Source organism: Struthio camelus, chromosome 4, assembly GCF_040807025.1.
Source record: "Struthio camelus isolate bStrCam1 chromosome 4, bStrCam1.hap1, whole genome shotgun sequence".
Classification (NCBI taxonomy): Eukaryota; Metazoa; Chordata; class Aves; order Struthioniformes; family Struthionidae; genus Struthio; species Struthio camelus.
In genome coordinates, this window is record NC_090945.1 from 5,402,423 (window position 1) to 5,427,060 (window position 24,638).

At 47.8% G+C, this 24,638-nt stretch overlaps 1 protein-coding gene across 1 annotated transcript; it reads right to left on the minus strand.

The window, feature by feature from the left end:
• Nucleotides 1–759: 759 nt before the first annotated feature.
• Nucleotides 760–23,795, minus strand: LOC104152064 (UDP-glucuronosyltransferase 2A2-like). Its single transcript, XM_068941144.1, has 9 exons — nt 23,552–23,795; nt 22,763–22,823; nt 13,146–14,064; nt 7,514–8,161; nt 4,988–5,136; nt 3,554–3,685; nt 3,064–3,151; nt 2,053–2,272; nt 760–1,314 (listed from the first exon to the last, which is right to left on the minus strand). Exons 3-9 carry the CDS (start codon nt 13,879–13,881, stop codon nt 1,038–1,040), a joined length of 2,250 nt encoding a protein of 749 aa, XP_068797245.1. The 5' UTR covers nt 13,882–14,064; nt 22,763–22,823; nt 23,552–23,795; the 3' UTR covers nt 760–1,037.
• Between the last annotated feature and the right edge of the window lie 843 nt (nt 23,796–24,638).

A 24,638-nucleotide genomic window follows, 5' to 3' on the forward strand; every position in this document is an offset into this window, starting at 1 on the left:
CAGTGGAGCAACCTTACCTAGAACAGGAGGCCAGAACTAGAGTCACTTTTGCAGGCTTTTCAGTTCTACTTAACAATTTCAAAAGTGCTACATTTAATACCAGTCTAACGGAGGGTATTTCCTGTCTGCTGTTTCAGGCAAGACAAGTGACTGGTGCACTGTTTCTGTGCATGATACTGCTTGCAAGGACAACCTGTAGAGTTTTTCTGCGTTTGGCAAAGATACACTGCAACGTTTAGCATGGCCTAGAGGCGTTTGGGGCTTAGAAAAGAGCCAGTTACTGACTGGTGGAGGTTGTTTTCTCACTCCTGTTGAGTGGTGCAGTTGGAGTGGTGGTCTGTGCAACAGCACACCAAGCATATTGGACAGGAAAGAGAAATAGTTCTCAAAGACAAGTCAGCCATTTCTGCTGATTTTAGCATTTAGATGTACTTTGTCCCCTCTGTTCTCAAGTAGTCAGTGCTTTTGCAAAACAGTGATACAGACCTCACCATCTAGCTACAGTCCCAATTTCTCATGACCCTAGCCTTCTGGGTGAGTGCTTTTGAGGAGCCTATGATCTTAGTTTGTAGTCCAACCTTGAAGGAGGTAGTCTGACAGGAGAGACATTTTGGTTCTGAATCATTAAGTGTGGATGATACAGAGAAGGAAGGAGTTAAGTGTTAGGAGACTAGTCCCAGATGCAGGGACAATAGCAAAACACCTGGAACATTGTATTTCTGCAGCATGCCACAGTTCATTTGAAAATTCAGAGCAGCATTTACCATTCTAGGAACCTTGTGTAATCAGCTGACATGGCTCCAAGGGATTAAGCAACTATAATTCAATCTTATTTGGGCCAGAGGGAGTTTACTGTAAGCAACAGACTAGCTAAGCAAGCAGCTCTGCTGCAGAACTGCTTTTTAGCACATCCCTTCCAAAAGGTACTTCTTGATATGCCTGGTATAAAGCATAGCCTAGTAATTCTGTTCATTGAGGAACGTGCATAAATGCCTGGCTGAAGTGGCCTACGAGGAGTTCTGCTGGGAACAGCATGTCTATTCTTTCTTCTTCTTTGTGACTCTGCCACGTTTCTTGCAGCAGAATAAACAACATTTGACAAGAATGAAGACTGCAGCAGCTGCACAGGCAAACAAGAATGCCAGAACATCCAGGCAGTGGTACTGGTACCAGGTGAGATGGTGAGAAGCTGGTCTCAAGTGCTTTGCTCCTTTGTGACGCATAACAAATTCAATCCAGAAGACGGCTCTGTCCAAAGGCTTTATCGGCTGGTCATGATGAATCCTGGATAACCTCAGAGCATTCTCCTTATAGCTGAGGAAAAAAGAAACCAAGGAGATTTGTCATTAGTTTCTGAAAGAGCCCATTCCTCAGCTGGCTGTCCTGTGGAGGAACTGTTAAAAGATAGAACCTTGCCTTTATTTCCATCCATGTTATTTAAATATATTTGAAACTAGCTCAGTTTGCTCCTATCTGTGTCAAGTTGGATTATGAACTGTAATAGAGAAAGCAAGTCTTTTGCAAAGGAAAACTACTTCAGTTATTGCTTCAAACAACCAGAACAAAAAAAAAAAAAAAGAAACATTTGCAACATTTTCTGTTTTGGTGTAACGTAGCTTCCATAACCACTATCCTAAGGCTATTGGTCACTCAAGGGTAAGAAAACAGAATAGTCGTGGCTCCCAGGTAAAGAAACCATGGATGACTAGCATTGTCACCCACAGCCTCCCAAGACTATAATAGCAATGAACAAGGAAGAGAGAAAGCAGAAAACTATCTCGGAAGCTGCTCTGGGCTTTCCCAGACCGATCTTTCTCAAAGGGATCATAAAAATACAGTATCAAGAAAATGGAATTACTGATCTTTTCTCAGAGATGCTGATTTGCAGAAAATAGAGATACCTAATATAAAGACCGTCAGGTTTTGTCAGAGAGCCATCCAGTTCCAGCTCATCAGTATTTTGGGCTCCCGGAAGAGCCGGCAGAATTTCTCGCATCAACAACCCAAGATTTTAATCGCCTGATCCTGCTATTAGGCAGGAACAAAACTCACGTGGAATTGTTAATGACTGTATTCAGTGCATCAACTAGGTCCTGTGTCTTCAGTGTGCTGAAATCCAGCTCAACTGCAGCTCCCTTTGCTCTCATGTGAGCGATGTTGTCATGCTGGTCAGCAAACATGGGAATCCCGACCAAAGGGACTCCATGGTAGATAGCTTCGTAGATCCCATTGGTCCCGCCATGAGTAATGAAGGCCTTAGTCAAAGGATGGCCTGGAACAAGGAAGGACAGAAGCATGTAACAGCAGCTGCTGCACACCATGTTCACTGGGACGTGAGCACTGCAGACCACCTGGGCAAACGTGTTGATAGAGGAGGGAACAGCTCTGACCACTGGATAGGCATCTGAGCTTGCGCACTGCTTAGCTTCCCCACGTTCATGTTTGAATGCCGTGAGTAAGTCGCAGCGTTCCTCCAGCCCATCTTTATTACTCCAGCCATTCTGTCATCTTTTGCAATTGTTCTAATTTTCCTATGGTCTCAAATCTCTGAGCTGCAGGTTCACAACTGCCCCTGCCATAACCTTTCTAGGTCAAATGTTTTGAAGAATGAGCCCAGGAGGGAAGCTGCAGAGGCCAGATCCAGCTCCAGAGTGCCTGCCTAGTTTGATATTTACCCTTGCCTACAGGTGGTTTTTAGCCTTCCCAGGTGAAGGCCTCCAGACTCTGTAAAACAGAGGCTTTTGCTTTAAAGATTCTTCTTTATAACTAATATCAAGTTGCTGCCTTCTTGAGCCATCTCTCCTTACTCCCTTTGCTGTCTGGCTCTGACTTCCGTGGTTCTTGTAAAGCTAGTCACCTTGAGGTCAAAAGTAGCCTTTGCGTTAGGAAATTAAGGTTAGAAGAGCAAACCTGGGATGCTTAAGGTACAGAACTAATTGTAGCTGCAAGTGTTAGGTGGCTCGTTTGCATGAATAAGCCATTCTCTTTTAGTTTTGGTGGAAAAACAAAGGAGGAAACTGTTTTTCCAAGGACTAAACCAAACTGGGATAAAATCATTCTCACCAAGCAGATCATTTTGAGGTATCCAGTCATAAATCCTGGTGTTGGAGCCCAGGGTTTCTGGTTTTCTTCCTTTGTACCGCCAGAGAACCTTGAACAAAGGACGGTTAAGATAAACGTATTGCATTTGACGTGCCCTTCTGCGTTCTCACCTATTGTGGGTCCTTATCTCAAAGGCATACCCTTTTTCCCAGTGATTCAAATAACTTGTGCTCCAGTTTAGCTTATTGATTAGTTATTATGTACTGTCTACATAGGGTGATTTTTACATTGTGGCCTGTGGACACACCTCCCTGTGTTTTGGTTCAGAGAGGGGAAAGCACTGCATGAGGTGACTCAGCAGTCTGCCTCTGCAAAGCCCATCTTCCTGGACATGAAACAATCAGCAGAGATGCAGATAAAAATCAGGCCTGTCAAACTGCAAATGGCTTACTGAATGCAACAGTGACCAAAAAATGAGGCAAGTTATGTTTTAGACTGAAAAGAAATTTACCTTTTGTGGAAGCTGGCTGAGGGCGCTAGCAATTATATTACTTTTTTCATCAGTTAGGTTATGGACCATCGATCCAAGAGAAAACACCACAATGCCGTGTTCTCCTGCGCTCTGAACAAATTCTTCCATTTCCTAGGAGAGGCAGAAAGCATGCTAAGCGTAAACGTGCACTGCAAATTACACAGACTTATGTAAACAGAGCACAATCTATTTAGTTTATCAAGGAGATGACGATGGTATATGAGTACCTCCAGTGAGAGGAGGCTGGCCTCCTTGTACCTGGCCCTATACAAAACAGTTTCTCCCCAGGAAAGAGCAGGATGAGCATTAAGATGAGCGTAAAGATGGAAGCCTTGTCTCTTATAGAAGCAAATTGAATAGTTTCAGGACATGTTTCTCTGAGAGCGTGACCAGCAGGAATGGATCGTGGCAACTGGAATGAGAAGGCCGTACACTGTGACACCCTCTCTCTCATAGTGCATTGTCATGGGTCTGGGTTTTGCTGTAACAAGAACTTTGCATTTCACAGCTCTGTGGGAAGAGAGTGCTGAAAACAGGTTCTGCAGTATCCTAACTAGACGGTTGTCAAGTCACTGCTGTGATTTTGTTCGTTAGTCAGTTCTGTATTCCTGGCAATGCAGCACGTGTCGCTAGAACGGCTGTATACAGGTCAGACTGAACGATCTTCCTATTCCTTGTTTCAGCTAGTGTTACGTGAAATGGAGCAATAGCATCCAAAAGACGACGGCGCTATCCATTTCCCCTGGTACAAGGGAAAAGGAAGAAGAGCGAGCTACAAGTTTTATCCGTTGACAGCTTTCACCAAAAATATCCCAACTAAGGTTCCTACCATGCCAGGACATGGAGAGGGTGGTAGTCTAGACCAGAGCTTGTCGTGTTATCATCAGTATCTTATGAGTTTCGAATCCCACCTGAATATAGCCAGTCACAGCAGAGCGTAGGCTACAGATGCTGAGTATTTTACTCCCTTTAAGACATCTTAAACTAATCTCCAATACAAGTGTTTCACACTAGTGTCTTTCTGCAAGTCTTTGCTTCATTTTGTCTAATGAATTCAGCTTGTGAGAGTGTCTTTTTGCCTAATTCAGTGTTTTCATGGGTTGCAAGTCTATATCCTGGAACTAAATCTTACGCTTCAGCACTCTGCGATAGCACGTGTTTTTCCTGAAATGAGCTCCAGATTCACTCTGCTGACTTCAACTATTGCCTTTTCACAGCACAGGCTGTAAACCCAACCATCAGTTTGTACAAGTCTGGGCAGGTTGCTAAATATCTCTGCGCTCCCCACCTGCAGCAGAACATCTTCCTTAAGCCTGAGCCTTCTCAGAACGCTGCTTGCATGGCTGATAAGGGAGAGAAACAGCTTTTGTTCTGCTGGGCAGATAAACCAGCAGCAGAACGAAGTCAGGATACCTTTGGTAGTGGCTTTGCAGGCTGGCAGTGGAGTCCTCCAACGAACTCAAAGTTAGGCAAGAAAGGGCGTGGGAATTCAAAATCCCAGTACGTTCTGATTAACCACATCTCTGCTTTTCCCATTGTCTCACACAGGGTTGTGGGCCTTCCTACGGGCAAAGGGCAAAGAACAAGGCGTTTATGACACACGCGGGAGGAGTCTTGTTTGTTGTAGATTGCCAAGTGTGAGCCTTACCTTTGTCTCCTGGCACTCCCTGTTAGCGCGGTCTATCAAGTCAAGCACAAAATGAAAATGTGGACAAATCCAAACCTATTCCTAGCCTGGGCCCCTGTTTACCCTTGGCAGATTGCCACGCACGAGGCAATAGCATCTTTAAAACAGCGTAGAACCTTTAGGATGAATTTAGAGTAGTACCTGAGTATGTGGGAAGCATTTAGTTTCTGTGGCAAGACTGGTGTTCTTGCACTGGTGAAAGACTTTGTTACCTGTGCTTGCAGTAAAAATCCACTTTGGGGAACAGAGTAATCATAGAAAATTTAGGGTCAAATAAAAAGAAGTGAATCACAAAGCGTTGATCAGCCGTGGAGGAGGAGAAAGTTTTAGCGAAGCTCGCCTGCATGTTTTCAAATGCTGACTCAGTCGGTGGCTGCTCAAACTGCAATGCAAGGCAAGCGCAGCCAGCCTTGGTTCTCTGGGAGACCAGCACAAAGCTCCTGCTGACTCATCTTGAGAAAATTTGGCAAAGACCACTGGTTATGTGAACATAATTTTATGCAAAATCGAATGTTTCTCGAAATCCATCTGTAGGAAAGAGTGCAATGGGAAAGACTTTTATAGCTTCTCATTTGGCAAAATGCTACACTCAGATGAACTTTGAACGTTGTCTCTCCAGGATTGTCCCACTGTGTGGAACAAGGGAATAAAAAGGTTAGAAATGTTAATGATTGTCCAAAGCCAGTTCAAAGCAAATAGTAAAGAAGCAACATAAGCAGCAAGAGAAAAATTATCTGTAGGACATCTTTTGATACTACCTGATCAGCGTTACAGATTACACCAGGAATCCTCTTTGAAAAATGCAGAGATTGATTGCTCAGTTATAAAGTTACTAGAGTGAAAATTACTTGTAATTGAATTAAAGCCCACATAACAACCAGAGTGACATAAAGGTGTTGGTCTGTAAACCGTGTTGTAAAGGAATCAAGTCTTGTGTAGTAGAAGAATTCAATACAGGAAAAAGGGACTGGTTTGGAAGGCACAGGGAAGAGTTCTTGGAAATACAGGAAGAGATCGGAGGGCGTCGGAACAGATTGCCTTATGCTTGCAATTCATTTGTTATCTGCCTAAATGCTGGTACTCTGTACGAGAGTCAAAGGCCTTTCTAATAGGCTTGGAATCAGGCCTGAGCTGTACTAGGTTAAAACAGAAATTTCAGGCTTTATACTTCAGGCATACTTTCAGGCTATATACTTTAAGGAAACGCTATATTTCAAACTGTGAAATACAGGAAAAGGAAGGTGACGGTTCTTAGCATTTATTCTTGGAGAAGACAAAAAACTCATGCTTAGCATCCTGTACCAAACAGGGATCTGAGATAGTACCTTCTGATGCAACACACGAATGAAGGGTGCGTTTTGTGTTTTTCAGCTATCCAAAGACAGCCAGTGCTCCCGGTCAGCTCCACTGGCGATATGGGAACTGCATTATCCCTACTCTATTTCCAGTGCCTTGCACTGAGTTATCTAAGGAATGAATTTGCCCTCCAGCCTTTATGTGCTCCCTCGTCAATTATAGAAGTGTCTGTCCTCAAAATTAGGAGACGACAACTGGCCTCTAAAACTCCTCTAGAGGCACAACGGCGGGCATCCAGCTCACCGGGAGAGCACACCAGCAGTAGCATCATTGACAAAAATTCAAACGGTAAGCTAGAGACCCTCAAGCGGAACCAGAGGAAAACTGCACTGGTATCTGAGAGACTAGACCAGCTGTAAAAGGGAAGGCACAACCTCCGTGTGATGGAAACAGGAGTATTATCACCTCTGCTGGCTGCCATTCAGAGCACGGGGTCACAGCATACAACTGCATGCAGAGGCTACTAAAATTAATTTTTAGATTTGGCATGGGATTAGGACTCCACTTAAAATGTTCCTAAAAAAAAATCAGGTATCTGTTTGACAACAAATGAATGCAATGGTTGTGAATAAGGACTAGATCTAGAACTCAAGTCTGGCTTTCATTAAGCCTTCAAATACAGAACTAGAACTGGCTGATGGCTGTGGCATAGCAGGATTTGGTGTCTTCTCTTGCAGTGATCCAAGGCCTGCTTCTTCAGAGACCTTTCCCTCCCTCCTGGCAGAGCTGGCAGGATCTCAGCATGCTCCCCTCAGAGGTGGGGCTTAGTTTTGGAGGAGAGCATCTGTAGCATTTTGAGAAAGAGCATTTTGAGGCACGGCACCTGCACTAGGTTCCCAAAACATTTAAAAGGCGCAGCCTGTGCAAAGGAAGAAACCACACAACAGCTGTCTTACCTAAGACATCACTGTAGTACTCATCCCACTTCTCTTGCCAAAACTTTAAGTAAAAATAGTCAGCGTAAAGGTAAAAGAGGAAGTTCTGCAGCCTCTCCGTGAAGCTCATCCGGTCCATCAGCCTGCCCATGCTGGCAGGCACATAAGAAGGTGGGGCTGGCAGCCCACCGCACAGCCGCTCTGCCATGTTTGCAACAGAAAAGCGGAAGCTGTAGACGAAAGGGATTGCCAGGAGTTCTGCTACAAGCTCACCCCCTATGGACAGAGGGTCAGCGATTAGAACATCAAACTTGGCCTCCTGCAGCTTTGCCACCAGCTGAGGGTTCAGCACCAAGGTGTCACAGATCATCCTCACCATGTTGGCAAAGACCTCCTCGTCCTCTTTCATCCTTCTCAAGACCTGCCAGAAGGACAGGTTGTTGAGCTCATTCAGCCAGCTGTTGAGGAAGTCCTCCATCATAGCATCCAGGCTCTCCTGGGTAAAAGGCACTTGCAGGACCTCAAAAGTAAAGGGGGAGGAGGTGTCTTGGTAGTCGATGAGCAGATTGATGGAGGGCACCAGCACTGTCACCTCGTGGCCCCGGAGAACGAGCTCTTCCAGCAGCACTTTCAAGTTGATCCAGTGGCTTGCGTCAGTGGGCCAGACCACTACCTTTCCACAAAAGCCAGCACTCCAGCAGCATGTGTAGGCCCAGAGCAGCCAGAGGAACCTTTGCCCCGTCATCCTGGCTGACCATTTACAACTCCGGTCTGACTGAGCTGGAAGCAGTTGCACTGTTCTGGCATGTAAATACCTCTAGCGCCAGCCAATAAAAATCAAAGGAACCTTTCCAACCTTGGAAAGAGGACATGCCAGGACTAAAAGCACCACTCACAGGAAGGCTGGGCAGGCAGCAAATCCCGTTCTGGAGTCTCTTCCACAGCCACAGCTGATCTCTGGAAATTAAGGCAATTTCCATTTCTGCTCTCTGCAAAGTGCACCTTCCAGCATGTGAGGACCAGAAGCACTTCTGAGCTCTGCAGAGAGCTGGATGCCCTGATAATGTCTTCAAGGTGAAGCTATGTGTTCCCATGCCAAGCAGGAACTCAGGCTGGGGAAAGCATGTGAGGAGCCCATGGGCCCTTTCTGACAGCTGTATGATTAGCCCAGTGCTATCACTTGACTACATCCTAGGTTTGCTCCTTTGCTCTGTAAAAACCAAGTTATCTGTAAAGCCAGTAACAATCTTCTTCTCCTCATTTACTAAGCGTCAACAAAATGTCCTGCAGTGATTGACAACTAGCCCACAACGTGCTCTAGTCCTCTCTGTAACCAAATGTCTTGGACATGCAACACTGCCCATGTCTGGAAGGATATGGTCCTGATAGAGGTCACAGCAGCATCAGGCCTTCCTGGGAGAGAAGCAGGAGGAGATGAGCAGCAGGCTCTGGGCCACCTGACACTGCCACAGGTTTTGCTCTTCCAAGGAGGAAGAGGAGATGCACACATGCATGGCAGGGGCTGGGACATTGCCTTGTTTTTGTGGGACAGCTTGGCCCTTCCTTCCACTTCTTCATCACTGGATACAGTCAGGATGACAGCACATCTCAGCCAGGGTGGAGGGCAGCCAGGCTAACACAGCTAACAAGGCAGGCTTTGCACGTGAAGCTTCACCACCGCAGCCTGCATCTTACTGCTAAGAGGAAAGCTAGCCAGAAGCTGGGCATCGCCAACTCAGATCTTACCTGTGCACCTGAGAACAGTCCCTCTGTTCAAGAAATAGGCTTCCAGGAGCACAGCGGTTCAGCTTTCTCCCTGAGACTTCAAAACCAGGAGCAGAAGGTAATTTAAAAAGCACTCACTTTTAGCAAGATGCTATGGCAGTGCAACAAGGAAAACAAATCACCTGTCCAAATGTACAAGGGGCTTTCCTGTTTCAGGCGTCCTCTGAGCTCTCTGACACAGAGACAGGGAATTTAATGCTACGGTAGGACTGATAATAAACTCTCTTATTTCCCTTCTCTGCCTCAGGAGCATCGGTGGAAGGACCAAGTTTCAGAGCAGTACCAGCATAAAATGCAGATTGACATTTCTCTTGCGGGCTCTGCGGTTTGCCAGCGCAGCCCACGATCTGAACAGCCCTGCAGCCGATGCTGCATAAAATCAGCAAACTGTGCTTCTGCCAGCACAGTGCTTTCTAACCTTTGCCAAGCACAATAAGCAGCACATGTAAATGCAGAGTTAGGTGCTTCTGTAGTAGGGCTTTCTGCTAACTTAGCGCGCTCAGCAAAATCACATCCCATCACAGGCCTGAGAGAGCAACAAAAACCCGTAGGCATCATATTGAAGTACGACTACCTTTATTCCCACAGAAATTAACCTTCAAAGGGCATGCTAGCCCTGCTTCCTCCTAGTAGCGGTAACAACTCCCTAAAACAAAACCTCAGTAGTAGACCTAGAATTGCCATTAACAAAAAAACTTCCTAATTAACTAAACCAAACATCTATTATCTCCATACAACCCTTAAAAAAAAGGCAGAGTCACCTCCACTGGAAGCCTTTTATCCCTAAAAGACCAAAAGTTTTGTGTTGGGTGAGATCGTGGTACTATTTTATTGTTTTTGGTGTCAGCCATGCCTGAAGTATGAATATGACTGCTGTGTTTTCTTTTAAGTGGCATTGGCACTGGTTTACCTAGCCTGAAGGTGTCTCTGGGGCGTTAGCTGTGTCAGTGTAGCTGCAAACAGGTAAGGTTTGTACTTATTTGGCTTACTCATCATGACAAAGGCATTTTGGAGGAGGAAAAGGAACCCAGGACTGCCTAGCTCCCTACTTGCACCCTACCCACCAGGCTCTGGGTACATAGTCCTATGTGCATGGCAGAAGCAATCTCTGAAAGTAAAAACAGCCTTACCTAAAACATCACTGTAGTATTGATCCCATTCTCCCCAGAGAGTGTGGTGATACAGGATATCCATAGCAGCGTAGAAGATGATGTTTTGTAGCCTCTCCACAAAGGACAACCTGTCCATCAAGCGGCTTAGGGTGGCTGGCACATAGGAAGGAGGGGCCGGGAGCCCGCCACAGAGCCGCTCCACTGTATTGCCAATGGAGAAGCGGAAGGTGTACACGAAGGGGATGCCCAGCTTCTCTGCAAACAGCTCCCCACCCGGCATCAGGGGGTCCGACAGAAAGACGTCAAAGGCGGATGCCTTCAGCCTCTCCAGCAGCTCCTTGTTCGCCAGGACTTCGTTGCAAATGATTTTGTTCATAGACTTCAGCTTGATCATCAGCTGACCTGCCTTATAAAATGCTTCCCAGATGGACAGCTCGTTCTGTTCGTAAATCCAAAAATAGAAAGCTTCTTCCAGCGCGGCGGCCATCTCCTTTTTGGTGATTGGCACCTCAACTACCTCAAACTGGAAAGGCGAGGGCTGGCTGGGATCGAGGATAAGAAAGCATGAAGGCAGCAGCACAGTTACCTCATGGCCCTGGGCCACGAGTTGCTGGAGGATGTAGTCCATGTTCAGCCAGTGGCTGTTGTCAGCAGGCCAGACCAACACCTTCCCGCCAGACCCGCAGCCCAACAGCGCCAGCAGCCACAGCACCGCCACCTCCTTCCCAGCCATGGCGTGCCTTGTGTGGCTACGTGCCCATGGCCCTCCTTTTCCACAAGCAGTTACACAAGCCAGGCCAGGTCAGTCCCATGTGATGCAGCCTTGCCCTGGTGGGCAAGAAGCCAAGGTAGCTAGTGCAAAATCCCGTCCTGGATAATGGCACATTTTCCATGGAGAGGTGACATCTGGTGGCAAATGACTTGGTGAAACTGGAAGCAGTGCTTCCTCCCAGGCAGTGGGGAGAGCTGTGGGCCCCGCGAGCAGGCACTCCTGCCCTGTGTCCTGTTGGCCAGGTTCAGCCTGCCCCCTCCAGCCCACTCCAGGCCTCATGCCTACCTACAGGCATGGAGCAATTTTCTAACCACAGCCTCTCTACATTATTTTTTGGAAGAAGAGTTGAATTTTTCATCCTTTTTGCTATTCAGACAACATCTTGGTACCCAGTGAAGACATTCACCTGCTCTGTGGGCACCCTTTTGCTTTATAATGCCCCCATTTTTAATGCACTCGATGTGGCGATCCAGGATTGCAACTAGAAAGTTTGAGTCTCAAAGTACGTGAAGCTAAGTGGGGAATCGAGGGACTCAGTGTCTGAGTAAGGCTGTCTCCACATGAACTTGCCTCCTCCGGAGCATGCCAGAGCCTCTACGTGATAGTAGAAGCTGTCCTGCATGCCACTAGATGCCAATAATGCACTGTAAGTGGAACCAGAAAATCTACTGAACGGTTTTATTCTTGCACGTTTCTGATGTGCAATTAAGAAATGATATAAGCCCTTCTCACTGTGCCCAAAAAATCATCGCTGAGCTGCTGCCCAGCTCTGTTGCTCAGTTGTTTGCTGAAGCAGGCTGTCCTTCAGGGTTTTTGCTTCTGCTTCAGTAGCGTCCAGAGTATCCTTTCCTGACCTCCCCAGACGAAAGCGCAGGCGATGGTATAGGCCTGGTTGTCAGGAGCCAAGCTGAGACGCCTGCTCTGCTGTGAGCGTTACAGTAGTTTGATGTGTTTGTCAAGTCCTGCAGCATGCAGGCGCTCCCAGGGAATTGAACCCCATGGGACTTGGAAGTGCTCTGTTTCACAGGGTCGGTGCAAGCTCAGTTAAAACAGCTCATTGACCACATGTATATAATACTTAGGTAAACCTGTATTTCTACATATTCACTCAGAACAAAGGCTTGAGCGTGAAGACTTGCTACATGTACTGTTTGCTTGTGGGTGGAGAGTATGTGTAAGTACAACTTGTTTTGTGCAGAGAGAATTGGTTTTAAATGACCAGTGATATAAGTGCATTCTCTATTACAAAGCCACAGTGGATTTCAGTATTGCTGCTGAGAGTGTCAAGGCTGGTTTCTAATTCACCAGCCCTCCTTGTTACAGTGGTCTGGACTGTAAAAGGGCTCTGTTCCTGCTGCTTTCTCTGCAAGCAGTTCCTGGAGAGGGAAGTCTAATAAGGGGAGCTCTCTTTGCTGGGAGCCCTATATGCTGTGGGAGTTATCTAAACCTTCCCATTTGAACTATGAGGAAAACAGGGAGAATGCCAGAAACCCAACAATTGGGCTGTCCACTGAACCCTGTCTTATCCCAGTGGCATGTAGCTCAGCACCCCGCTGGGGTTGTGGGTGCAATTCATGGCGATGTACCTCACATGGGGAGCTTGGTGACTAATGGCTTAAGACTGTGGCTAGGCTGAAGCAGGGTCCCCAGTGAAGTACTCTCCTGCCTTTGTAAATACATTTATTTTTTTGGTCTCCTTAATCCCTCTGGCCTACAGCTGCAGCCTGCCATTTCGTGCTAAAAGGTCCCCTTTTGGTTTGACATGGCTCCTTCGCCAGTTGCTTGCTCTTTTTTCTGCTAAGGGAAATAGTGAAAATCTTCTCCTTGCTGGCCACTTGTTTACAGACCTCTCAGACATTGTTATGGTCCTTTCTGAATTTTGAGCCCTTGACTTTGCCACCCTGCCCTTCTTCTGGCTCCTAGGGCTGTTAAGTCATGTCGTAGGAGACTGTATAATGAGAAAGTGAAATAGCAGAAGGCTTACCTAGGACCTTGCTGTAGTACATATCCCATTCTCCCCAGTAGCTCTGGAAAACGTAGTCTTGCAAATGATAAGACACTATGTTTTTTATTCTTTCGCTGAAGGACATGCGGTCAGTGAGCTCAGAGAGGGCTGCAGGCACGTAGGATGGTGGGGCCGGGATCTTGCCGCAGTGCCTCTCCACGGTTGAGGCTGGGGTGAAGCGCAGCGAGTACATGAAGGGGACGGCCAGCTTGAGAGCCACGAGGTCCCCACAGAGGGTCACTGGGTCCGACAGCAGCAGGTCATAGCTGGCCCCCTGCAGCCGGGCCATCAGCTCTCGGTTGGTGAGCACTGCGTCGCACATTTGCCTGTTTATCTGGTTCCAGTTTATGGACAGTTTTCCCAGCTTCTTATAAAACTGCCAGAAAGTCAAGGTGGTCGGTCTGTTGTTCAGCCACAGTGCTACTATATCCTCGATCAGGTTCTCGACTGTGTCTTTCTTGAAGGGCACAGCATAGACCTCAAACTTCTCCGCAGCCTCAGCCCTGGGTTTAATGAAGAGTGAAGCATTCGAGACCAGGATGGTGACACCGTGCCCACGCTGGATCAGCTCCTGTATAACTATCTTGATGTTTAGCCAGTGGCTGGCTTCTGTCGGCCAGACCAACATGTTTCCGCAGAAGGCCATCCCTTGAAAAGCCACCAGAAAAGCTAGCAGCTGGAGGCATTTCTTTGAGCCAGTGGCTTTTGTGGCCATGGCAGCAGTAAGGGTTAGGTAGCCCAGGAGTTTTCACTTCCAGCCAGGAGCACTCAGCCTCTGCGTCACATGTGATGGCACTTAACTAGCACCCTTGGCAAAGGCAGGACTTCACTGTCACCCAAGTGAGACCTTTTAAAGCCACGGCGGAGCAGCGGACCTGGAACACCTTCAGTCTCTGGACTGAAAAGACAGAAAAGGATACTTGGTGGAAGGCCTTGGTGCAAGGAGGGACCCCAGTAACAGGACTATCAGCGGCAAACAATGCCATAGGTGTCACTAAGCCTCCTCCACCCTTCTGTAGCTGTGTGGACATGCCAGCACATGCCGTCAGTAAATTACATGAGTTACCAGCAGTTGCGCTCCAGCCCTGCAGAGAGCTGTCCCCTCTCCAGGCTTCAGCGCTAATTCAAGTTGGTGCATTTTCACTGAGGGAGAAGCAGCAAGTGAGACCCCCCTAAATGCAAGCTCTGGTACCTAAATAATTCACCTGCATTGTTCCATTGACTAGCAGTGCCAATTTTGCTAGAAGTGGTGATGTTTCCCATACTGAGAGAGGGCAGCATACCTGGCATAATAATGCCAGCTGTAATAACAATAATGTGTACTTCCTCTGACATGTGAAAGGTGGTTTCTGACTGCTCCTGCACAGCTGAACGTGGGGAGCTTGTTGCTACTGCCTGGGGTGCATCAGCACCAACTTTGCAGTCTTGTAGGCTGGGCCTACAACATGTGGGGCCTAGCCCGCCCCCAGAGGGGGGCTACCTGAGGGGCCACAGGGCTTCCTGTGTGTCCAGGAAGGGATCTGCCAGCCCCACCAGGTTGTCTCAGGCACTAATGACATTTGATGTCTCTCTACAGGTAAGCTGACCTGTGCCCTGACTTGCTGGCCTCTGCCAAGTGATCTTTATCGTAATACGCCACATCTTCTGGGATGGCTGTCGTCTGGAAATTCGCTGCTTGAATGTAAGTCGCTGTGTCCTGAAATAACCAGCTCAGGAGGTTTTAACCGCCAGGAATCAAAATGAGACCGCTCTAAAACCCACACATAAAGCAGTGCAATCAATTCAACACATTATGGGGGGCAAATGCCATGCAACAAAAAGCTCTTACCTAGTAGAGCCTTCCAGTGTATGAAAGCATCATGCTCTGGATAATGTGCAATTTGCTATGCCGGGTTGCTCCTGTTCATTGCTGCTCACCTAATGCGCCTTGGCAGCTCTGGCAAGGTTCGGCACCAGGCAAAAGGCGCTTAAATAAGTTCCACCCTGAATAGGGCTTTTCAGTGGTGAGAAAGTAATACAATATGGGATGATCGCAAAGGGGCATGTATTCGGGGATTATTCCTTGCTTAGTTATGCTCCAGTAACTTAAGAGTCAAGATTATCTCTCCTGTGCTAGAGAATATCATAACGTTACTACAGAGCCAGATTCTCAGAAGGACTTTGCATCCAGTAGCTACCACTCAGGAATACAGTATCTGACTGCTAAGCTGTTAAAAACATTTATTTCACTCCGGTTAGAATTCTAGCTGGGAAAACGTGACCTTTAGAAAACTGGATGTTAAATAATGGACTTGTTTACAAACTATCTACAGAAACCAAGACAATATTGTGGTTCATAAGCAGAGTTTTCCGAAAGTCCATATATTGACCTTACTGGTAAATGCTGGGTGTATGGCCCTCGATTCTGGACATCAGGACACGGTTTTAAGGATTGAGAGATACAGCAACCTATAGATATGCCTCCATGTTTTTAAAATTCTGCCCGTAATATTCAACTTGGCTCTTTCTCAAATTTCAGAATTCAGGGCAATTCTACCGCCAGTATATCAACAGCAATGAGGCCCTACTGCTATGAGTTCCTGTATGATCTCTCCACGGACCTTTGTATTTTGTTTCATATCTTTTCTTCAGATCAGTTGAGCTTACTTGGGAGAATCCTATAGGAAACTTAAGGAAAGCTCTTCCAACAAGTATCAAAAGGCCATGTCACATTGGCTAGGGCAGGTAGGAGCTTTGCTGTGTGACTGCGTTGGTACACCTTGTGATGTTTCCCTGCAGTGGCAAGCCTGGGGGGATTTCGAGTTGCTGGTTCCTCTGAATTTCTTAGGGTTTTGTTTCTAATCCATCATTACCTAATTACTCTGTAGAAAATGAGAGCTTTTACTAGTGGAACTGAAGGGTTATATTCTACTTCGCTCTATGGCCAGCTTATAAAGATGATACTCAGGTTACTCTTAATGCAAAAAGAAGATAAACATTTTGAGAGGATTAAGGGGCAAAATCCAGCCAACAAGAGAAAAGCAGGGCTGAGCACTGTGGATGGTGTTAAGTGGCTATATTTCACATGTCTAACATTACTAAGAATTGCTATGGAAATGGATACAACCTCCAACTTGAACGATTACAAGGTCTTTGAGGCTAAGGCCAGTTATGCAAAATTTAGGGAATACAGATTGGTGTTTGCCACTTGTGGATATCTTCACCATTTTGCTGAACAGGGGGTACATTGTGCACGACACCTGTATATTATTTCCATAATACCCCAGTGACAACCAGCACCTCAGAAATTCAGCGCCACGATAGGAAACGGAGGCGTTTGGCCAGAGGCACGTCAAGCAGCTCTGCAGTTTTTCTTTCAGTTATTTCAGGAAAGCCACTTCTGGACTGAAGGTTAACATGACACTCTGAGCTGTAAGAGATTGTCGTTTTTGTTGGGGAAACTGTCCAGATGGCAAAACCTGGAGTGTGTAATTTAAAGGCTGGTTCATCCCCAAGTACAGACAGAAGTGGCAGTGGAAGGAGAAATGTTTGCAGAAGCACATGTGCACATGTGCTCGTGGGCGGTAAAACACCTACTTTCTCATTATCCCAAAGGGTAATAGAGAAACGCCAGCAGAGGTTAATGAGCTGACATCCCTGTCATAACCCCACTGCTCAGCGAATTTATGTCTTGATATCTCAGCCTTCTGCCCTCTGACTCTAGGACAAAAACACCACAGCTTCCATTTATATTTCATTTGTTTTTATTTATTCAGTTTAAGATTTTATGGATTCTTTTTATTGCCATTCTGATGCTGCGGGGACACCTTGACACAGGCACTGAGGTGGCTTGCACCGAGGCTTTTACCACACTGCAAGGGAAAAAACAATCAAAATGAGAAAAGCTCCAAGGCACAGTTTGTGTCCTTTCCCAAGGCCAGACCTTTCGCTTTACCAGTTCAGCTCACCAACTGTTTATTTTAGCAGGTTAGTTTGCTACTGGGCCAGGCCATTGAATCAGCCTATGGAGGAGTTACAGAATCACAGAATGGCCAAGGTTGGAAGGGACCTCTGGAGATCATCTAGTCCAACCTCCCTGCTCAAGCAGGGGCCTCTAGAGCACATTGTCCAGGATTGTGTCCAGACAGCTTCTGAATATCTCCAAGGAAGGAGACTCCACAGCCTCTCTGGGCAACCTGTTCCAGTGCTCTGTCACCCTCACAGGAAAGAAGTTTTTCCTCATGTTCAGACAGACCTTCCTGTGTTGCAGTTTGTGCCTGTTGCCTCTTGTCCTGTCGCTGGGCACCACGGAGAAGAGTCTGGCCCCATCCTCTTGACACCCTCCCTTCAGACACTTATACACACTGATCGGATCCCCCCTGAGCCTTCTCTTCTCCAGGCTGAACAGGCCCAGCTCTCTCAGCCTTTCTTCAGAGGAGAGATGCTCCAGTCCCCTCATCCTCTTCGTAGCCCTCCGCTGCACTCTCTCCAGGAGTGCCATGTCTCTCTTGTACTGGGGAGCCCAGAACTGGACACAGCACTCCAGATGTGGCCTCAGCAGGGCTGGGAAGGATCACCTCCCTCGACCTGCTGGCAACACTCTGCCTAATGCACCCCAGCAGACCATTGGCCCTCCTGACCACAAGGACACATTGCTGCCTCATGCTTCACTTGTTGTCCACCAGGAAACATGTCGTTCTCTGCAGAGCTGCTTTCCAGCAGGTCAACCCCCAGCCTGTACTGGTGCAGGGGGTTATTCCTCCCCAGGTGCAGGACCCTGCACTTGCCTTTGTTGAATTTCATGAGGTTCCTCTCTGCCCACCTCTCCAGCCTGTCCAGCTCCCTCTGCATGGCAGCAGAGTCTTCTGGTGTGTCAGCCACTCCTCCCAGCTTAGTATCATTAGCAAACTTGCTGCGAGTGCACTCTGTCCCTTCATCCAGGTCATCGATGAATATGTTGAACAAGACTGGGCCCAGTAGAATATGTTGAATAAGACTGGACCCGGTACTGACCCCTGGGGGACACCGCTAGCTACAGGCCTCCAACTTGACTGCACCATTCACCACAACCCTTTGAGCTCTGCCATCCAGCCAGTTCTCAAGCCACCTCACTATCCACTCATCTAACCCACACTTCCTGAGCTTGCCTGTGAGGATGTGATGGGAGACAGTGTCCAAAGCCTTGCTGAAGGCCAGGCAGACGGCAGATCCACTGCTCTCCCCTCATCTCCCCAGCCAGTCATTCCATCCGAGAAGGCTAGCAGATTGGTCAAGCATGAGTCCCCTTTGGTGAATCCATGCTGACTATTCCTGATCACCTTCTTGTCCTCCACATGCTTAGAGATGACCTCCAGGAGGAGCTGTTCTATCACCTTTCCAGGGATGGAGGGGAGGCTGACAGGCCTGGAGTTTCCTGGCTCCTCCTTCTGGCCCTTTTGGAAGACTGGCGTGACGTTGGCTTTCTTCCAGTCCTCAGGCACCTCTCCTGATCTCCAGGACCTTGCCAAGATGATGGAGAGTGGCCTAGCAATAACATCCACCAGCTCCCTCAGCACTCGCGGATGCATCCCGTCGGGGCCCATGGATTTATGGAGGTCAAGTTTGGACAAAAGATCTCTAACCTGATCCTCCGCAACCAAGGGAGAGTCTTCCTTTCTCCAGACTTCCTCTCTTGTCCCCAGGGTCTGGGAGTCCTGAGGACTGGCCTTAGCAGTAAAGACTGAAGCAAAGGCAGCATTCAGTAACTCTGCCTTCTCTAGAGCCTTTGTCACCAGGGCACCTGCCCCATTCAGCAGCAGGCCCACTTTCTCCCTAGTCTTCCTTTTGCTAGTGAAGTATTTGAAGAACCCCTTCTTGTTGTCCTTGACATCCCTTGCCAGATTTAATTCCAGCTGGGCCTTAGCCTTCCTCGTCGCATCCCTGCACACTCTGACAACGTCCCTATATTCCTCCCAAGTGGCCTGTCCCCTTTCCCACATTCTGCAGACTTCCTTCTTCTGTTGGAGTTTGGCCAGGAGTTCCTTGCTCATCCATGCAGCTCTCCTGCCCGCTTTGCTCGATTTCTTACTCAGAGGGATGCACTGCTCTTGAGCCTGGAGGAAGTGATGCTTGAATATGAACCAGTTTTCTTGGACCCCTCTTCCTTCTAGGGCCCTATCCCATGACAGTCCCCCTAAGTAGGTCCCAGAAGAGGCCGCAGTTAGCTCTCCTCAAGTCCAGCGTTGCCATCCTACTTATTGCCCTGCTCCCTCCTCGTAGGATCCTGAACTCCACCATCTCATGGTCACTGCAGCCAAGGCTGCCCCCAACCTTCACAGCACCAACTAGACCTTCTTTGCTTGTTAGTACAAGGTCTAGCAATGCTCCTCTCCTTGTTGGCGTCTCCACCACCTGGGTCAAGAAATTATCATCAGTCCTCTGCAGGAACCTCCTGGACTGTTTGTGCCTAGCTGTGCTGTCTTCCCAGCAGATGTCAGGGTGGTTGAAGTCCCCCCATGAGAACCAGGGCCTGTGAGCGTGAGGCTACTTCCAGCTGTCTGTAGAAGGCCTCATCAACTACTTCTTCCTGATCAGGTGGCCTGTAGTAAACCCCCACCACAACAGTGTCACCCATGTCAGCCTGCCCTTTAAGCCTTACCCATAGGCTCACAACCTGCTCTTCATCCACCCCCTAAGCAGAGCTCCACACATTCTAGTTGCTCCCTCACATAAAGGGCAACTCCACCACCTCGCCTTCCTGGCCTGTCTTGCCTAAAAAGCACAGAGCCGTCCATGACAGCATTCCAGTCATGTGAGCTAGCCCACCATGTCTCTGTAACTGCAATGAGATCATGGCCCTGCGACCACACACGGACCTCTAATTCTTCCTGCTTATTCCCCATGCTGCGTGCATTGGTGTACAGGCATTTCAGAGAGCCAGTCGAGCATGCAGGCTTCCCAGAAGAGGTGCAAGAGGATCCTCCATAGCCATGTCCCATGCTGTCTCCCCTGGCTGTATGCACCCGCTGGAGGCCTCCTGACTTGAGCGGTGTTTTACTGACTCTCCTGCCACTATACCACTCCCCTTCCCCCATCTTGCCTATTTTAAAGCCCTCCTTACCAGGCTGGCCAACCTGTTGGCAAAGATGCGCGGGCCCCGCTTAGTGAGGTGGATCCCATCTCTCCCCGTCAGCTGTTGATCTTCAAAGAGGGTTCCATGGTCATAGAAACCAAAACCCTGCTGCCAACACCAGCGGCACAGCCAGCTGTTAACTTGGAAAACTCATCTACTCCTCCTCCCGTCCTTCCCCCTCACAGGCAGGATGGAGGAGAAAATGACCTGGCCTCCCAGACTTTTGACCACCATCCTCAGAGCTCTGAAATCCTGTTTGATGGTATGCAGTTTGCCCTTGGAGTCATTAGTGCCCGCATGGAAGGGCATAGTAGAGGGTAAGAGTCTGATACATGGACAAGCCTTGGCAGTCTTTCCATGACAACTCTTCTTTGAGCCCCTGGCAGACAGCAAACCTCTCTAGACAAGAGGGCAGATAGGTGCCTCTGTCCCCTGCAGCAGGGAGTCACCCACAACAATCATTCGCTTCTTCTTCTGGGTGTTCCCGCATGGCATGGGGGACAAACTCCCTCTGCCTCCAATGCCAAGTAGTAATTTATTCATCTGTTGCAATGTATTCATATGTAATGATTTATTCATATATAAGCCCCATAGGAGAATTAATGCTAAAATGAGTTTCTTGCTTAATTTTGACCAAATCCGCCAATTGTACATAAGCCTTATCTTCCTGCTAGCTTTTTTTTTTTCCCCCCCCAAAAAAAAAAAATCAGAAGCAAAGCAAAGCTCAGCTCTGTCAGGGAGAAATAATAGCAAAAATAACTTTTTCTACTTACTTCTTGCGTGCAGCATGCTCAAGGCCCTAAGCCGTCTGGATATCTTGCAAGGACAAAGTTTTGCTGTTTGACACTGGAATTTTTGGGTACGAAGTTTGGACCTGGGCCTCGGTACCTAAACGGGATGCCCGCCATTTATTCCCTGGAGGTATATCAATATATGAAGTTTGCACCTCGGCCTCAGCATGAGTGGCCAAAGATGGCTTCCTCGCCAGCATTGCCTGTGACACCTCCTTTTCTTGTATTTCAGAATGCACGGAGAGCGCAGACAGCTTTTCCTCTGCTGAGACACATTGAGGCTCCATCTGAGATGCAGAGAGAGGCAGCTCGCTCTCCGGTAATTCAGACACAGAAGACTGTTTCTGCATCTCTGTCTCAGAGGCATACAGAGGCACCTCCTCTGCTCCCGGAAAATCAAGTCTGGAGGTTTGCACTTGGGCCTCAACCTGTAATTTCCATTTCTTCCCCATGGGTATTTCAGGATGAGAAGTTTGCGTCTCAGCATCTGTTAGCACTGGAGGCACAGGCATGGTTTCTGCGGGGGCTGCTGTGTCCTGCACCTCCGGTGTTTCCGGGCAGGAGGGGCCCAAAGGAGCCTCGCTGTGTGGAGGAGAAGGAAGAATATCCTCTGCTCCTGATATTGTCAGCTTGGACGTCCGTACCTCGGCCTCTGCATATGACGGGAGATCACCTTCCTCTTCTGTGACTGTGAGCCCTGAGGTTTGCACCTGAGCCTCCGCTAGTGAGAGCATGGGAGCCATCTTCTGCAGTTCGGAAGTTTGCGCCTGGGCGTCCATGCATAGCGGTGAGGAACTGCCTGCCGCCAGAGTTTCCACGCATGCTGCTTGCACCTTGGCGTCAACAAGCAACAGGAATATAGTCTCTGCTTTCATACCAAGCGATTCAAGATCCTGGTCTTACAAGCATGTTTACAAGGGAGTTTCATCCTGCTAAAATTTGTAAGATTGTGCTTTTAAGCACACAGTTACTCCTGAGATACCTCCTCTGGCCTCATTAAAACCAAATCCTTGTTTCTCTCCCAGAGGCTTAGTGGCCTACATCTATGTAAAACCTTTGGGGCACAACATTTTGGCCTCCCCTAGCTGGTTATGTTGCAGCTCTTCAACTAGAAACAGGAAAGTGCAAACAGCCCCCAGGGGTCACTTTGAGCCCAGGGACAAAAAGAGATAAACCAAAAATACCCCAGTTCTTACTGACACTAGAGAGCAAAAGGGGTTTTTGAAGCACGCTATATGCCCCTTTACATTTTACCAGAGCCACATCTGTATTATGAAGTGGCCAAAGGTGTCATTAAGGAGTCATCTAAACAGACTACAGATGCAGCAGAAACATGACCAAATCTACATGTGCATCCACACAAATGCAACATGTCTAAGGAACAAAGCAGGGGGGTTGGAAAGCCTGGCTTTAAACCAAACCAGCAATAAACAGGCCTATAAGGAACATAGTGGAAGGAACAAAGTGCCTGGAATAAATTACATAGAAACAAGTAGTTCACGTCAAGTGGAGGAGCCATGTTCGACATGAACAGCGGGGGGAAATTCCTGCAGAAACACATCACGATACTGATGTAACTTGTACAGAGCGACCGGACACAGAGGAGCCATGTCCAGCCCAGGAGCTCCTTTCCTATGGGGCATTTTTTCCATGTGAAAGGAGACGTGGCTGAAGGTACCACCAGTTCAGGTCTCTCTGCTCATGTCTGTAATTACCTGTCTTATTTCTTCTGGCTCCTCTTTAGGCACTTCTGGCTCAGCTTTGTTTATATTGATACTGCAACATAAGAAGGGACAGAGATTCAGAGCCTGCTATGTAGCTATCAACAATGAAATAAATTCGTGTGACCAAGTAGTACAGAAAAAATGCATTACAGAACACAGAGAAGCTTTTAATATCAGAAAGAGAAGCAAAAAACATTGTAATTATTTTATTGTGACTTATAATAAAACTCCATTCCTGAATTTTTCCCAGCCACCTCTCTTACACCCGGATCAGGGCCATGAGGACTTCACCACCAAAAAGACATTCTGGAGGGGAGCGATACTGCACTTGTCTCATGGTGATGAGCATCTGCAGGTCTGACCCACATTAATGATGCTAACACTTGCTGTTAATGCTGGTTCCCGCTCTGGCTCTCCTCTGTTGATGGAGCACAAAGTCAAATACACTTTTTTTTTTTTTTTTGCTTTTTAGATGTATTGTGTGGACTTCTGTTAATCTCACAGAGCCAAATCCAAGAACATGTTCTGGCACAACAAAGCTGTCCCAGGTGGAAAAGGTCAGCACACGCTGATTGATTTAAAAGATAACATTTATTTAGGAAACTAGTAACAGATAACATGATGTAACAGATAACGTGGTGGCACAGTTACCAGACTATTTACTACACAGAGGGTCCGGGTACAGTGGGTTGCGCGTTACAATTTAGGCTACCCACCCCATGGTGGCTCAGGCCAGAAGAATGCGTTTGTTAAAACAGATGTCTAGACCTTATCTCTTACCTAGTTGGCGTGTTTTAGGTAAGGAATCTCTCAACCTGCAGGAGTAACCTCGAGAGGCGTCCCTCCTCAAGGGGAGATGCAGCTGTGCAGCCAGCTGCCGTGCCCTCACGGCCCTCAAAGGGCTCAACCAGGCTGCTCCTATTTATGCTTTGGGAGGATTGCTCTGTAGTCAAATCAAAGCTGAGATGTACCTTTGATTTCCATGCAGGGCTGTGCAGAGCTGGGTTGCGGTCCATATAGGGTCATGCAGAGCTGAGTTGCAGCCCACGTGACCACACCTTGTGACCAGGCAGTTACCTGTTGCCGGGCAGATGAAATATCTTGCATAATACCCCTGCTCTTGGCCAGGACGGGGCGGGGGGGGGGAGAGAGGGGGAGGGTGCAGCACACCTTTACAACAAGGCCCACTGTTAGTCATTTGGGCATTTGGGATTTGGAGCCGATGGGAATTACCATACAGCTGAGTACCTTTTGCAAACCATTCTCGTAAGGAAGGCAGACCTCCCTGTGAACTTGCTAGTCAGTTTTTTAACCTCTTGGACTATCTCATCCACATTGGAGAAAGAAGTTGCATCCTCAGGTACACTTTGTGCCTACAAGTAATGAATGTTTCCTCCAAGTTGCTGGCAAGCTATTTTTCTGGCGCAGATATCAGACAAAAGAGAGCAGAGAGAGGCAGGCAAGGCCAGCATCAGAGGAGCCAGCACCAGAAGACCATGAAACACAGCTTCCTTCCAGCTTCCCTTTCTTAAATAGTTGCAACATTAAGAAAACAGCTATTTTTAAAGAACCGGGATTTAGCAAGGCTATTCCCCCCACATGACTGTGTTTATACACCGTGTCATTGTCTGGCGCCATTTATCTACATTTTTTTGGCTGCACTACTTTGGAAACTCCCTGATACGGGCCAAGGGGACCAAGCAAACCTCTGTGGCTGGACAGACCTCTCCTTCAGATGCTGGGGCAGGAGAGGGCTTCCCTTGAAGGGAAACTAAGCATACCTTACGGATGACTCAGTCGCGGGGAGACTGGCACAGCAAAGGCCAAGTTTCCAGGTCCCTGGGAGCAGAACAGCACAAGAGTAACC

Coding starts and splice junctions, on each gene's coding strand:
- LOC104152064 (XM_068941144.1), bottom strand. CDS start 13,881: ATGGCCACAAAAGCCACTGGCTCAAAGAAATGCCTCCAGCTGCTAGCT. Junction 3,686..4,987: donor CTGCAAAGCCACTACCAAAG/GTATCCTGACTT, acceptor TGCCTCTCCTAG/GAAATGGAAGAATTTGTTCA. Junction 3,152..3,553: donor TCAGCCAGCTTCCACAAAAG/GTAAATTTCTTT, acceptor CCTTTGTTCAAG/GTTCTCTGGCGGTACAAAGG.